The following is a 16,675-nucleotide window of genomic DNA, read 5'->3' on the forward strand; positions in this document are numbered from 1 at the left end:
ATATAAAGTAATAGAGAAGTTCGGATCAGGAAAATGTTACAAACAAATTTAAAGTCGTTATTTATCCATTTGAGTACGGTGACATCCATAATTAAGAAGTGGAAAGTGCTTCATACCGTCCAGTCACTTTTCAGATCAGAACTCCCTTCCAAACTGGGCAGCTGAGTAAGCAGGAGTTGTTAGGTTGTCATTGTAAAGCCAACAGTAATTTTGAAAAATTTGCAAAGTTCCGTGTTTGTGGTGAGAGTCGATGTTCCTATATCGACAATAGCTCTTTCGCTACACAAAGTTAATCTGTATGGGTGAGTGGCAAAAAATTATCCATTACTGAAAAATAATCATTTTATATGTCTTATGGAGTTTGTACAAAACATGTAAATGATACTGCAGACATGTGACAGGAGATCTTTTGTGGTCAGACGAGAAAAAAATTCAAATTCAAAGCTTTATATCTGGCACAAGCCCAATATCATCCCAGCTGTCAAGCATGGTAGTGGCAGCATCATATTATAGGGATACTTCTCATCAGCAGGAACTGGGGAGCTTGTTAGGATTAAGAAGAAGATGGATGGTACAAAATACAAGCGATTCCTAGAGGAACGCCTGATGGATTCGGACAAGAATCTAAAACTGGATCGAAAATTTCACATTTCTCTGGTACAGTGACTCGAAGCACAAAACCAAATACTCACTAGAGTGGTTTTAAAAGAATCAAAAGAGTACCATGGAGTGATCAAGTCAGAGTTGTGACTTGAATCCAATAGAAAATCTATGGCGAGACCTGAAGATTGCAATGAAAGGGCCAGAAATGGAGAAATTTTGCTACGAAGAATGAAAAAAATTATACCTTCCCATTTTGCAAAGCTGATAGAAATCTATCCATAATGATTATCAGCAGTAACTGCTGATATTTCCATCAAATTCTGATTTATATGGTTGAATACTTATCCAATCAACGAATTTCTTTTAATATATTTTCTTTGCAGGATTTGTTGACATTCAGCTTCCATCACGCACAACAGTGTTAAGTTTGATCATTAGTTTTGAAAAAAAAAAGGTACGTTAAAACATTTGTTTACATTATTTGTATTTCATCAAATTGTCACATTATTGGTAGAATACTTTCTTAAAGCAATGTACCTTGATAATTACACTTTATGCATTTATCTGAGTACTTTCTTTCTAGATATCGCGCTTAAAGCTACCAGAAAGTTATCTGACCATAGCTGTCCTAAGGTTTGAACTGACAGAACAGAAAAAATACAGCAACTGTTGGTCTTCTTTTCTATGGAATAATATTAGGATTTACCTTTCACGCTTGTAACTAACTCACGAACACATAGTGCAAATCACGCTTTTGCGCCAGAGGAACGTGGATCTTGAACCCTCGGGTTCATAGTTTTACACACCAATTACTAGCACATGTTCGACCTTTCTTAGAAGTAACAAATTTTGACTGAGCGCTATAGATTTTGTTAGAAGTGATATACAGGAATATGTGTTCTCACCGTTTACAATCCAATGTGTGAATTGTTTAGCTAATAGAAATGACTGTAAGGTGTAAGATGACAAGCTGGTACAAATGAAACACGTTAACAATCACGACATTTTACTCCAGTCACACTGCTTTATAAAGTACATTATGTGTAATTTTACTCCAGTCACACTGCTTTATAAAGTACATTATGTGTAATTTTACTCCAGTCACACTGCTTTATAAAGTACATTATGTGTAATTTTACTCCAGTCACACTGCTTTATAAAGTACATTATGTGTAATTTTACTCCAGTCACACTGCTTTATAAAAGTACATTATGTGTAATTTTACTCCAGTCACACTGCTTTATAAAGTACATTATGTGTAATTTTACTCCAGTCACACTGGTTTATAAAGTACATTATGTGTAATTTTACTCCAGTCACACTGCTTTATAAAGTACATTATGTGTAATTTTACTCCAGTCACACTGCTTTATAAAGTACATTATGTGTAATTTTACTCCAGTCACACTGCTTTATAAAGTACATTATGTGTACTGTAATCACAACTTTTCATAAAGGTCGTAAGGTTTTTGGTAGCCACAATACTTTTCATAGGTTGTAATGTGTCTCATAGTAACAACGTTTCACAACAGTTGTATTATGTACTCTAGCCTCAACATGTCACAAAGATCGTAATATGTACTCTAGATATAACGCATCGCAAATGTCATAAGATATACTCTAGTCACATCGCTTTAAAATGTAATATGTAGTCTTGTCACAACGCTTCATAGAGACTGTTATAACTAATCTACCCATAAGGCTTTACAAAAGTCATAATGTGTACTGTAGTCACAATATTTCACAAAGGTAATATGTAGTCCAGTCACAACGCTTCACAACAGTTGTAACATGTATTTTAATCAAAATGTTTTACAAGTATCGTAATATGTACTGTAGTCACAACCTTGTAATGTATATTCTGCATTTGAACAAGTGAATCAAAATATGTACTCAAAGTTTTCACAGTTTCTAAAAATATACTACCGTATAAAATGTAAGTGTATTCACGGTCTTATATGACAACATATTATTACTCAATAGTCTAACATAATTAAGTGATTTTTCTTAAATCACTTTAAGCTTTGTTCATTTAGTTTATGGACACTGACTGTATAAGCACGACAAACACACGCTCATGAGCAAGTGACAAATTTGTCTGAAAATGTTTTTATGCAATACAGTATGCCCCAACGAAACATAATATGTATTGAGTGGCATCACGCACACACATTCATATGAAACGCGAGAGATATCGTATTAGTACATAATTATTACAGAATCAGTTTAAATGTGCGCAATCTTGTTTCTTCCAAAATTCACTTCATCTTTCACATTTATTTTCATACGAGCAAAACTGGTAATAAAAATTCAGAAGAAAAACAAACAGCACATTTAAGTTCAACTCATATATATGTGAGGTATTTGAAATAAAAATATCGGAACTCAAACTTTCGCTAAGTTTTGTGTTCTTGCACGTTCTTCTTACTTGATAAATTCAAAACGCCCCACTCGCTCGAGATCACAGAAAGCTAAAAAGCGCAGCTGGAAACTTGAAAAAGGCGGATCAACATTTAGCTCACTCTCTGCTTTCTTAATTGCTCTAATATCACCGCTAACTATGAATAAGTTTCATTATCATCAACTCTCACTGTATTGAACTAAGTATAGGACATTTACATGCAGATGTAAATGTTGCTAACGTCCAAAAACAACACCAAAGGATCAGCCGACTACAAGCATCTTAGCCCCGGCATGGTCATGTGAGTTAAGGCGTTTGACTCGTAATCTGAGGGTCGCGGGTTCGAATCCTCGTCACACTAAATATGCTCGCCCTTTCAGCCGTCGGGGCGTTATAATGTGACAGTCAATCCCACTATTCGTTGGTAAAAGAGTAGCCCAAGAGTTGGCAGTGGGTGGTGATGACTAGCTGCCTTCCCTCTAGTCTTACACTGCTAAATTAGAGACGGCTAGCACAGATAGCCCTCGAGAAGCTCCGTGTGAAATTCAAAAACAAACAAAAAAAGAAGCAACATAGATTTCACATTCTTCCCTCCAGGGATAAACTATGACAATGAACGTGTTGAGCATACATCAAAAGCGAAATATACAGAAAAGCGCAAGATAAAGTTTTTTCTATGTAAATGATATATAGTAATACTGTATTTTTAATTCTCACGTACTTTAATTGAATTTTTTATAATTTTTGAACTTAAATAAGTTTAACTGATTGATCTTAGTGTGTTAATATTTAACCATAATATTATTTATATTTTTATTCAACGTACACTGCAATTACATAATTAGTTTTAATGTTACCCTACAACATACATTTTGTAACACGTATCACAATGTTTCATGTCCAAAATTAAAACTGTACTATTTTTGTGTTCAAAATTTTTGGCCTTCCTTTTTTAGATGTTCAAATGTGTCATCCTATGACCCTCAGGTCAGTATACCAGTACTACTTTCTTACTATATCAATTACACTGCACAAAAAAGTTTTTGCTTCTTGAACACTGTTGGATGTTCCTTATAGATTTTTGGCTGTTGATCACGAAAATCACATCCAAATTTGCCCAATACGTTATTGCCGGTAAACAGTTAACTGTCTATTTCTCAGAGTTCCTACCTGATAAAGCAAAACAGACGTGGGGGTGTATAATGTGACGGTAAATCCCACTATTCGTTGGTAAAGAGTAGCCCAAAACTATATTTGTGCATACCCACCAGAAACCTGTCACAATCAGCAAAAGCTATACAGGAAGCAAAACTTTTTTTCAAAAAATTGTTGTGCAGTGTTATTGTATCTATTCAGACCTTATGCTTTAGCTATTATACCTTTTGTCCAGCCATAGACGTGCTATCTACTATCCACTTTGATTATCTATTTTTTTTTAAGTGGTGACAACATTTATTATCTTTATTCATTTTTAGCTATTACACCAAATTGGGTTCAATTCAAACATCATCTATGACATACCATGAGTGTCTTTTCGCTCATACATATATATGATGTGTATGTATAGCTCTCATGTAGCCTTGCGCGACAAACAGATAAACCTTTTAGTTAGCTGTGATATCTTACCACACCAAGAAACCTATTAGCTGTTATATTCATCTAGAAACTCTCAAGTCATTAACTTTGACAACTTTCCAGTTTAAATATCTATATATCAAATTCTCCCTCCATTAACTATGTTTCTACAATTTTCTCTACTCAGTTGGTATGGTGTATATCAAACCTACTTTTGTCTTTAGCTGTGATACCTACACAAGTCTTCTTTCCCGTCATTAGCTATGATTTATACTCAGTTGTTTTCCCGACAGTTATAACAGCTAACTTCCTTTATATGTTATCGTTTTTCAACCCACTGGTATGTAATTACAAATGTAATTTTATACTCTAAGCTAAGTAACACAATCTATCACAAGACGAAGGTTCGTAAAATATAAAAAATCAAAAATCCAGACTTTCGTGATTATTTCATATTGTAACGGTTGAAACTCCACAAGAACAAAGATCAGTAACAAAAGCTTGATCACAACATATCCATTCAACCATCGGAAACTTGAAACGACTGTAGAATGAACGAGTATTTGTGCTATTCCATAGAAAAACATATCTGTCATGTCATCCATTAATTTCTATGAACTCTGATTGTTGAAAGTGGTACTTTGAAACACTGCTTATGGAAAGCCACGTGAAGCTTCGTTGTGCTTTAAACATCACACCCTTGTGATGAAGTATGTTATAATGAAAAATACGATTCGTGGCTATCAGACAGTGCATGACCGCAAATAGGAAGATGGGCGCTTGTGACGTGTTGAGGCTCCAAAATAGATTTAATATAACATAATCATTCTTTCTATCAATATTCACCTTCTAAGCCAATAGTAACTAGTTAGGACAATTACAATATTCATCTCTTATGTATATATAAATCACTCATTATCGTTAGATTAGGAACCCTTATGGTACTTATATATAACCATAGCATCTTCAGCAACTGTGGATTTAAAAGTTTACACCATATTATCTGATAAATCTTGAGATATATTATCTAGATACAAAAAATAGCATCTCGTCCATATATCTATTCAGTATCATCGTACTTTATAAAAATGATAAAACCAGTATATAATTGAAGGCATGGGAAAAAATACTTTATTTTTGAAGATGTTGAACGTTTGAGGAATCTTCAGTTACTCCAATAATAAACTACTAATTAAACTTTAAATCCAATTAATTAACGCTCTTATTCATGTAGAAACAATATTCTTGAATGTAAGATCTTTTATAAATACCAAAGTTACAAGTATAAGTTCAAATGTGATAGTTGCACTCTAGTTATTTTTAAAAGAATGTTATCATTGTTTTGAATTAAGCACAAAGCTACACAATGGACTATCTGTGCTCTGCCCACCACGGGTATCGAAACCCGGGTTTTAGCGTTGTAAGTCCTCAGACATACCACTGAGCCACTGGGGGGCTTTTAAAATGAACTGGTGAAAATATTAATTCATCAAGAACACACAACAATTAGTACATATGATTTTATGCATAAGTTTGTTTGTTTGAAGTTAAGCTCAAAGCTACATCATGGGCAATATGTGTGAGTGCTCTCTCCACTACTGGTATCGGATCCCGATTCTTTGAGTTGTAAGTCATAAGACGTACTGCTGTGCTACTGACGGAGGTGGGGTGTATGGGGAACTCTTCAAATATTTGAAAGTATCAACACAGTTTTTAATAGACATTATAAACAATATTATTCACTTATATTTAAGTGGTAAAACATCCTTCAGCAATCAAACTGTTGGATTACTAGACGTTTCTGTAGTTTTATCATCTACAGTAAATAAGTTATTTTAATGTTAAATGAAATTCATAAGTTGCACCTTCAAGTATAACCAGCAGTTAAACTAAAGTCTGTCTTTAAACCTCAATGCAGAATATAACGTTTTTAAGAATTAAAAGCATAAAATGTTAGCAATGTCTACAATTGTTTTAAAAGCGGTTGTTTTAAAAGATATATTAGATACTAGATATCAGATATGAAATCAGTGCCATTCTTCCTAAAGAAATATAATGAAGTTAGGACTAAAGGATAATACAAAGAGAGTAGATATTGAAAAGGAATAATGTATAAAAGAAAGTGTGTTAATAGACACGGGGTTAAGTGAGAAGAACAGTGTACTTAGTTGTATGATATTCTTGTATTCATTATAACACATATAATTATGCCAGAAGGAAGTTAGTTCCTGTCAGATGAGTTTTATCTTTTCCAAAAACATAAGTTAGTATAATTTACGTTCCTCATTGATTCGTCTTTATTTTGCAGTCAGAAGTTTTTACTTATAAACAATTTCCATCTTCTTTTCGTTCGTCAAATGAGGAACCCTACTGAAACAGCGGTATGTCTGTGGACTTAGAACTCTAAAACCCAGGTTTCGATATCCGTGGTGGGCAAGGCATAGGTAGCCCTTTGTGTAGATTTATTCTTAATTACAAACAAAGGAAAAAATCTTCAGATTAGGAGTGCCCAGATGTGACCTTTGAATCAAATATTGTTTGTCTACATAAATGAACAAACGTTATTTTTAGGGTAACTATTATTTGAAGGGTGTTATTTAGAACTTTTTCTTGTGACCGTGTATTTCAATAAGTCACTTGTATGACCTACCAAAAAGGCTTGAAAAATCTTTGCCATTTACAAGATATTGGGTAAGAGATAAAACTGCAATCGCTGAGTGGTCAACTTTTTTTTTTACCTTAATTGAATGGAATTTTGTTTTGCAGATGTAAATTATCACACGTTGTTATATACTAACTTTCAAGTGTTTTAAGAAAACTGTTTTTGGTTTTTGATGTTTAAAAGTGTTATGTTGAAATAATTCTACTTTAATTTTTGAAGAAAAAAAACAAGTAGAAGATGAAATATAATTAGAAAGTTAAATGTTTCTAGAAAAATTTGTTAGTGCAATTATTTGAAAATGTTCTTTTGGAATGATAAAATAACGATTCTATTATAAACTGAACATAGAGGAAAAAAACTCCACGTCTGTTTATAAGCGACAAAGTTGGTTAATATCTGAAAAGACGTCAGTTGACAAACGACAGTGTCCAGAAACAGCGGGATAAAATGCGTATTTGTGTTTGACTGTTATCACTTTTTGAAATTACACTGTGTTAAAAAAATTTAAACAGTTCCTGTTTTATTTGACGTTGATAAGAATAGATTGTTGAAAGTTAAAAAAAATATATATATTAATCTTTAGCTCTTGCTAGAAAACGTGTATTAGCCATGTGTCGTTTAAAATATTCAAAATATCGTTTGAATAATGAGTCATTACCGATACAGAGGCCCAGTATGGTCAAGTGGTCCGAGGATCGTGGGTTCAAATCCCCGTCGCACCAAACATGCTCACCCTTTCATCCGTGGGGGCGTTATAAGGTGACGGTCAATCCCACTATTCGTTGGTAAAAGAGTAGCCCAAGAGTTGGTGGTGGGTAGTGATTACTAGCTACCTTCCTTGTAGTCTTACGCGGCTAAATTAGGGACGGCTAGCGCAGATAACCTTCGTGTAGTTTTGCGCGAAATTTAAAAACGAAACAAACAAACATTTTCGATACAAAATCCATTAACTTCTAACGTGTTAAACTTTGTAATCTTACATTACGTTTTGATGCATTATTCAAACCTCAGGAGAAAGTACTTTCTTAGTAGAATTATATATATTTTTAACTAAGAATAATTTATTTACGATTTAATACATTCTTGGAATGGAAGCTTCAGTGGATGTTCTAAAATTACAAATTTTTAGTAGTTTTGTTATTTCTCAAACCTACTTAAAACATACCTTTAAATAAATCTTTCCATTAAACCCATATAGAGATAGAGCTAATCGTGGTTTTCATATATTTAAAATGTTAAAAGTTGAGATTTTTAAAGACATTTTGTCTCACGGTTTCTCTCTATACGTTTAATGGGAAGGATGTAGGTTTGAAAATAACGCACTTACTATTCGCAGCTTCACAACTTTCAGTACCTTCCAAGAGCATTTAAAAGGTGTTCTGTAAATGTTAGATTACAGCCTACTTAATACAAATAAAACGAATAACCTATTGATGATACTTAACACGTAAAAAAAACAAAAACATGTTTAAAGCCTTCTCTTAACACTATGATTTCAGTATGGCTTTTCATGACTAATCTAATTTTTTATACGACTGCTAACATAATGATTTGGTTTTTTTTACATGCTTTCACAAAACCACTCAAAGGCTAACTGTCCCTTGTTTCAAACCTACTGATTGAGAGAAAACAATTAGTTAATAGCGCCTACTGCAACTATTTAACTACTCTGATAAAATAGTTGAATTTAGCCTTCACGCTACAAAAGCGATAAGTGCAGAGCGCGACCGTTTATTTTGTTTATGTAGGGGTCCAGCATGGCCGGGTGGTTAAGGCGCTCGACTCGTAATCTGAAGATCACGGGCTCAAATCTCTGTCACACGAGACATGCTTACCCTTTGAGCCTTGGTGCGTTATAATGTGGTGGTAAATCCCATTATTCCTTAATAAAAGAGTAGCCCAAAAGTTAGAGGTGAGTGGTGATGACTAACTGCCTTCCCTCTAATCCTACATTGCTAAATTAGGAATGGCTAGCGCAGATAGCCCTCGTGTAGCTTGGCGCGAAATTTAAAAACTAACAAACTTTCTTTTATGTGGAAGGACATTCGGATCCACAGCCCGACACCACAACCACTGGTTCATTCTCATTACAATAATAATCTTATGAATAATGAAAAATGTGACAATAGATGATGAAAAAATTTCACAGTAGAATAAAGTGTAATTAAAATTGTTATTAAATAATGTTTGATTTATATTTTGCTTTTTTCAGCATATCACTCAAAAAACGATCAAAATAGCCATTGGGTCATTAGTGACTGTTTCGCTGTTCATGGTGTGTTTACCTTTCATTGGATTTGGCCTGTACTACGATATCAACGCCCCCTCACGGCGTCACATGTGTGTTCGTTACCGCTTTGCCACGAAAACTGTGGATGTTACTTACGCTTACTTTATGTTCACCTTTGGCATGATCTTGTGCGTTGTCATAGTCTTTTGTAACCTGACAGTGGTCTCTGTCCTGAGTAAAGTAGGCAAAACTTCTAAGGGTCGTATGGGTCGAACAACCATCTGTAAAATCAGTCGTGAACTTTTATTCAACCATGCCACACAGGAAGAAATTTCTTTTGCCAGGTTAATGGTTATTTTGTGTGTCGTTTTCCTCACTTGCTGGGTTCCTTTAATGGTAAGTATGCTTTTCTTTGTCTAATAAATCGTAGGCAAAGAAATTCTGTTAAGAAACAGTAACCATTACATTTTGGGTGCTATACTTGCAGCTGTAAATAATATAAATCTAGATGTTTCTATATCATTCGGTACTGCTTACAGTCGTTACAAGTTAAAAGTACTAATATTAATGTCCCCATGTTTAAATGTTATCCAACGATCTCTATTCTAGTAACAATGAAAATATTGCCTGGCCTTAGACAAGTACAGTAATATATGACTAATAAAAGTTTTATTTGTTCCTGTTTTAAATAATAACATAATAAGTGTGAATTTGATCGAATCTAATTCAAAAACAAACCTAGAAATACTATTGCATTGTTAAATATGTTCATGAAAGACCTTTATAGTTTTGTATATGGATTTCTTTTTTTAACAATTCAACTGGCATTCAAACTATTCATCTAAGGTCTTGTTTAGACAGCCGTAAGACGCAAGAAAATAAATCTAGAAAATTGCAGTCTGAAATTTAAAACTCCCTTTTATGCAATGATAATAAAAGGTTGTTTTTCTTCCTGCTTTCTTGCTTGCTGAACGACAAAATTCTATTTTAAATTTTTTTTACGTATTGTACAACATGATATCTACGGATTAATAAGCATACGCACAAAGTTGGACAGGTTCTCCTTATGTGGGTAGGCCCGACATGGCCAGGTGGTTAAGGCACCCGACTCGAAATCTGAAGGTCGCGGATTCGAATCCCTGTCACACCAAACATGCTCGCCCTTTCAGCTGTGGGGGCGTTATAATGTGCGGTCAATCCCACTATTCGTTGGTAAAAGAGTAGCCCAAGAGTTGGCGGTGGATGGCGATGACTAGCTGCCTTCCATCTAGTCATACACTGCTAAATTAGGGACGGCTAGCGTAGATAGCTCTCGAGTAGCTTTGCGCGAAATTCAAAACAAACAAACTCAGGTGTGAATTTCCAATGAAAGGTTTTTAAAAGGTGCTTGTCAACTAAAAGCTAAAAGAAATGTGTTAAGAGCCAGCGAAGTATTAATCCCAATATAACACGTGCAATTTGTTACAATGTAGAAAATATTAAACATCTTAGACGAAGTTTCTGTTGCAGACGTCTTGTCTATAAAAACGTCAAGTAAGCTCAGCTGACGTCTAACGAGACATCAAACTGGAGGCGAGATTTATGCGTAACAGAAACGTTAAACGGCCTTGATCGCTCGGGTGACACCGTTGTGAAGAGTTTTCATCTGTGTTATAGAGGGAGCTGAATGATTGACGACTAACACTTGAAATCTGCGACTAAGATTAGATAAGCTTTTTGGACGGAAACTTTGAATATAGAGCAACAAGAAAAGCCGGTGATGGTACATTAAGCCACTATCTTCACCAGGGGTATACATGAGCCCTTTTCATGTTCATTTTCCCTTATAATGTTGTAAGTCTCTACCCAATAAGTACGGTCAGCCAGTTTGGCTATTCTCCAACTATATTTTACTATATAGGCTGAAGTATTTATTCAAGTTAGCATTTAATGGTCGTTTCAAATTGTTTTACCAGAAAATACTTACAGATTGGTCAAATAAAATGTTTATGATAAAGTTGTTAAAACAGAAATTTAAAACTCCCTTTTATGCAATGATAATAAAAGGTTGTTTTTCTTCCTGCTTTCTTGCTTGCTGAACGACAAAATTCTATTTTAAAATTTTTAACGTATTGTACTACATGATATCTACGAACTAATAAGCATACGCACAAAGTTGGACAGGTTATCCTTATGTGGGTAGGCCCGACATGGCCAGGTGGATAAGGTACCCGACTCAAAATCCAAGGGTCGCGGATTCGAATCCCTGTCACACCAAACATGCTCGCCCTTTCAGCTGTGGGGGCGTTATAATGTTACGGTAAATCTCACTATTCGTTGGTAAAAGAGTAGCCCAAGAGTTGGCGGTGGGTGCTGATGACTAGCTGCCTTCCCTCTAGTCATACACTTCTAATTAGAGACGGCTAACGCAGATAGCCCTCGTGTAGCTTTGCGCGAAATTCAAAGCAAATCAACACCAAATCTCCTTACGTGAAGTACAAGTTATGATTTCAATAAAAAATGTACTTTTAATTAATTGGTTAACGATATTATTGGGGGTTCGGTTCTTACCGTAGACACAATATAAATAATCAATTATGCAGTTTTACGCTAAAACAACTGAAGAAAGTTTCAATATTTATTTATTTATAGCCATTAATGTTTTGAGTAAAGATAAAATGATAAATCACTTTTGTTATGTTTTTCATTCATTGTTCTGGTTGAAATTGATTTTTAACTCTAAAAATCAGTGAACATCTTATATTTAAATTTACCGATCTGTCTGTTTCAGTTCTGCTCAGTTTAGGTTCAGTGGCGCCAATAACTAGGAACCTAACAGAATCTCTTTTTGAAACTGTTAATACTGAATGAAATATCTGTAGATTAAAGGATTTCCTCAGTGAGAGGTTGCCAGCCAGATATCATTCCATTGAACAAATATCATTCAGTTGAACAGAAATCCTTTTAAAGTGAAAATTTATGAGACTTCTTTAACTCAGAATTACTTTTGTTATAAAACAAAACCTTTAAGACACTAAAAACTGATAAAGAAACAAAATATTGAGCTTAAAAGAGTAAACTAATTATATTGTAATGATCATGAGATAAACGGTTTAATATTCTGATCGCTTTAAAAGGACTAACTACTTTTACCATTTTTACTGGGGAAAAGACGGCCCCGGAATTTATGAGCAAATTAAGTGTAATTTTTTGAAGTTCGGTGTGTAGGACGACCTCTACTGTCACGAAAGTCTAGGATGTTACTTTTATAAAGAAATTATTTTATGTTATCATTAAACTGCACTAACTTGTAATTCGGGGTAATCAATACAATCACAATTTTTTTTTTATGTTCTTCAAAAGCTAAATATGGCTCAGTGTCGTAAATTAAGTAATAAACATATAATAGATAACTTTACAAAGTTTTGTTCACAGCTAAACTCCTTTCCCATTACAAAAAAAAAGAAAAAGAGATTACCCTTTAAGGTACGGTTACCCACAATAAAAACAGATGCTAACGTTTCTGATATAATATTATCAGTATTTTAGTATGACGAAAAAAATGAATACGTTTAAAATCAAAAATATATTTTCATTGTAATTAGCATATAAGATAAATAACTTCTAGTTAAAAAGAATCAAGACAAATTATATAATTACAAATATGTTATTGTAACGCAGTAGGTGGCGCGATGCAAACACTTCATCAAAAAATCAAACAAAAGTAAAACGAACAACCTAGTTTTGGTTAAATATGTTATAAACCGAATAGCTCTTGCCTATATTCTATTTTTGAACTGTGTATAAGATGAGAGGTAAAATCAGGCATTGTTTGAGGAGTAAAAAGTGTCGTCTTATACACCGGCAAATACGTAACCGCTTCTCAGATCAAACAACTTTTTTCTAAAGATGATAAACAATAGGAAAAAAATCCATCATACAGTTTCAACTTGGGAAAGTTATGTATTGTACTTAATTAGTCGATGAAAATGTAAATAATTTTTGACATGAAAGTTCAATCGAATTTTGATAAAACAGCGCCAGAAACACAACAAATGAACCTAAGGACACGGATTTCTTCTGTAAAAACTAGTAAAAATGTTTACAGTATATATTTATTGATATATGATTATTCGTTGCTTGGTAATATTATAAAAGTCGTAACTCCATGGATAATTCTTCCAATTTGTAGATGACAATCGTAATAGCCCAGTGGGATCCTCATCGGACACACAGGATATTTTACCGAATAGCTGATATCTGCTTGGCTATGAACTTTATTCTCGATCCAGTGATCTATGTTCTATCAAGGAGACCACACAGACAAGACCTGAGGAGCTTATTCAAACCACTCTGTCTCTATTGTTTACCTCAGGTACAATGGTTAAATACCAATGACTCCAAAACATCTCAGAAGAACAGTGGATATCTTTGGAATTTAGATAGTAAGTTGGTTATATTAATATTGATCATAACTGCCTAACACATTTTGTCTGCTTGATTATAACAATAGTCTAATCTTACAGATTATGCAATAAACTGCTTTTGTCTGCCTCTGACATTCGAAAAGTAAATGGTGTCTAGATAGGTCTTCCATTTGAGGTCATTTATATTATCTAAGTTATATTTGTACTTTTATGAGACTCAAAACTAGATCTCCTTCGAATAGTTTACTATTCTTCTCCAGAAGAATAATAAAAAATTGTTAGAAAGTACTCGAGTTTTGAGAGTCTCTTTTATAAACCGTTGCAAATTTAGTGTGTGATCCTGTGTGCTGTCTTCTTCACTAAAATGTACTTTTATCATATATTCCTTTACTATTATTTGTACTATGATATTTATTTACTATGGTGCTTCTGTATTAAATTATATTTCTGGTTACGCTTAACGCTCGTGATGAAAGTTATTTGTTTAACTTTCTAACTAACTTTGCTCATGTGGTTTGAACGCTTCTGTATTAAATAGGGGTGATCATATCGTAGGTTATATTCATTTAGGCTTAGCTTCTGTGTAAATATATACTTGGTTTTACTTGATGCTGGTTTTGTAAAATATATATGTATAGTGATGACCTTTGTACTCGAGTGGTAAAGCATATTTGGTTCCACTTGGTGCTTTTGTAATAAGTTGTATTTAAGTATTGTATTGATGTTTATCCTATCAGCTATGCTTGATTTTAATAACGTTTGTAGCTTGTAAATAAATATATATATATATATATATAGGAGTACCCTTCATAATTATTTTATACAATATATTTGATTACACGTCACATTTGGTTATCTTGTTTTAAATTAAGCTTGTATGGTGTTCGTGGCCTACTCATTGACTTGCGAATCTAATTGTTGACCAGTTGAAATACACGATGAGTATAATTGATTGACCAATAAGATCTAGATTCTCACAGAATCAAAATCTAAGATTCTTACCAATTTACCAGTACAATTATATTATAACATTTCTTCTTATAATACGTATAGTTTCGCAAAAAATTCCCGAACGTTTCCATAAAATACATTGTATTGGTAACTTACTTTTGCACATACACGCTGGAGCAGTTGTATTTTATTCAACAGAATTTTTTAACACAATATAACTCGGAATTGTTACGTAAATTAAGAGAAAACATATAATATATACTGAACATTGTTTCACTGTTTTAATATTTATTTAAAACCAAAGCTTTAATGATAATTATGTTTATAAAAAGATAACAATCACGTAAGTTATGTGTATATTGCTTGGATTAACAATTCATTCTGTCAATCTTGAAAAAAATGAAAATTATATTTGATATTAATATTGAAAATAAATTATTTTTGTAATTATTACACAACATATCAATATAATTAATTCATAACCAATAAAGAAATAAAGATGGCTCTTACTTAGCTCTTATTCAAGTTGAAAACAAAACGTATTATCTGGAATAATAACTAATTACACTTAGGTATCTGAAGTGTAGTTATTAAATGTAATTATAAATAATTCATATTTATTCAAAACTTGTCTTGAATAACATCAATTTTCTTTTCTAAATCAAGTGTCTGTTGTCAACCTCAGGACCTCTCAAGATGCGTTGCCTGAACGGTATGTCTTCTCCGTTATTTCTTCTTCTCTTTAATACTTCCTCTTTTCTTAATACCTTATATATTATCGCTCACCTTTTACATTATATTATGACTCATAAATCATATAAGTGAATCATAATTCGTAATGCCACAAATGTAAGTAGAGAATTATAAAGTTAAAAATCAAGGTTTCAATACCTTTAGTGGGCACAACACAGGTTGAGTATTGTATAGCTTTGTGTTTAAATATAAACAACTATATTTGACATTTATATATATATATATTTACACCCTGTTATGGTTCTTATTCGATAAATTTATATTAGTCATTTCCTGTGAATTAGATAATTTCTAAAATAAAACTATTTCAAATGATACGGTTCATAGTTCATTTATCCCGAGATGATTTTAAAATATTTTTTCGAACATATGAAGTGAGATCATCCCAGGAATGTTATTCTGAGAATTTGTACATTGTTGCATATAGCCTCAGTAGCGCACTCTTTGGGACAGTAAATTTCCGATTGAAGTGATACTCAAATCTCAATATTTGGTCAGAATGCCGATGCCTGGCTTCCTTCCTTCAAGTTTATCAGCACAAATAACAGACATCTTAAATGTCGATAAAGTTGAGTGGAACCTAATGTCTACTTTATGAACACTACTGTTATTTTTTAGTTTAAAATTCTTTACACTGTTATTGACGATAAACTTGCTAACTCTACACAGATGACGCTTAAATGTATTTGAATTTTGTGTAAAGCTACTCGAGAGCTATCTGCACTAACTAACACTTATTCAACACTGAAAGATTAAAAATTGCGTTCCGTTACAACAAACTCTTATTCTTCCCTTTCGGACCGTAATATGTTATCAGTGCTACGCTAAAATCCCAGTATTTGATTAGTTAATAGTGTAATCTAAGAGGTATCGGTAATAATTTTGAGCATAATTTAACCAGTCAGTTAGAAATGTTTCGCAAAACACTGTATGTGAGATAATTTAACCCTAGAAGGCAACAATAATAGGAAGGAGAGTACATTTCTGTTAGAGAGGGTTAAATACATTATATTAAAATGATTTTGGAACATCACTTCGTTGCAGTCCATGTTGCTATCTCTGATCATGTTCTGTCTGACGACGGTGCATCCTA

The 16,675-nt window shown here is 33.2% G+C and overlaps 1 protein-coding gene across 1 annotated transcript in view; it reads left to right on the plus strand.

Annotated features, from left to right (window-relative positions):
• The window catches only part of LOC143229276 (prostaglandin E2 receptor EP3 subtype-like), a 64,952-nt gene that overhangs the window by 37,399 nt on the left and 10,878 nt on the right, over positions 1–16,675 (plus strand). The window contains exons 2-4 of the mRNA XM_076461398.1: positions 9,455–9,868; positions 13,644–13,896; positions 15,496–15,541. Coding sequence (XP_076317513.1) covers positions 9,455–9,868; positions 13,644–13,896; positions 15,496–15,541 — 713 coding nt within the window. The remainder of the gene's footprint in view (positions 1–9,454; positions 9,869–13,643; positions 13,897–15,495; positions 15,542–16,675) is intronic.

Source organism: Tachypleus tridentatus, chromosome 10 (genome assembly GCF_004210375.1).
Source record: "Tachypleus tridentatus isolate NWPU-2018 chromosome 10, ASM421037v1, whole genome shotgun sequence".
Classification (NCBI taxonomy): Eukaryota; Metazoa; Arthropoda; class Merostomata; order Xiphosura; family Limulidae; genus Tachypleus; species Tachypleus tridentatus.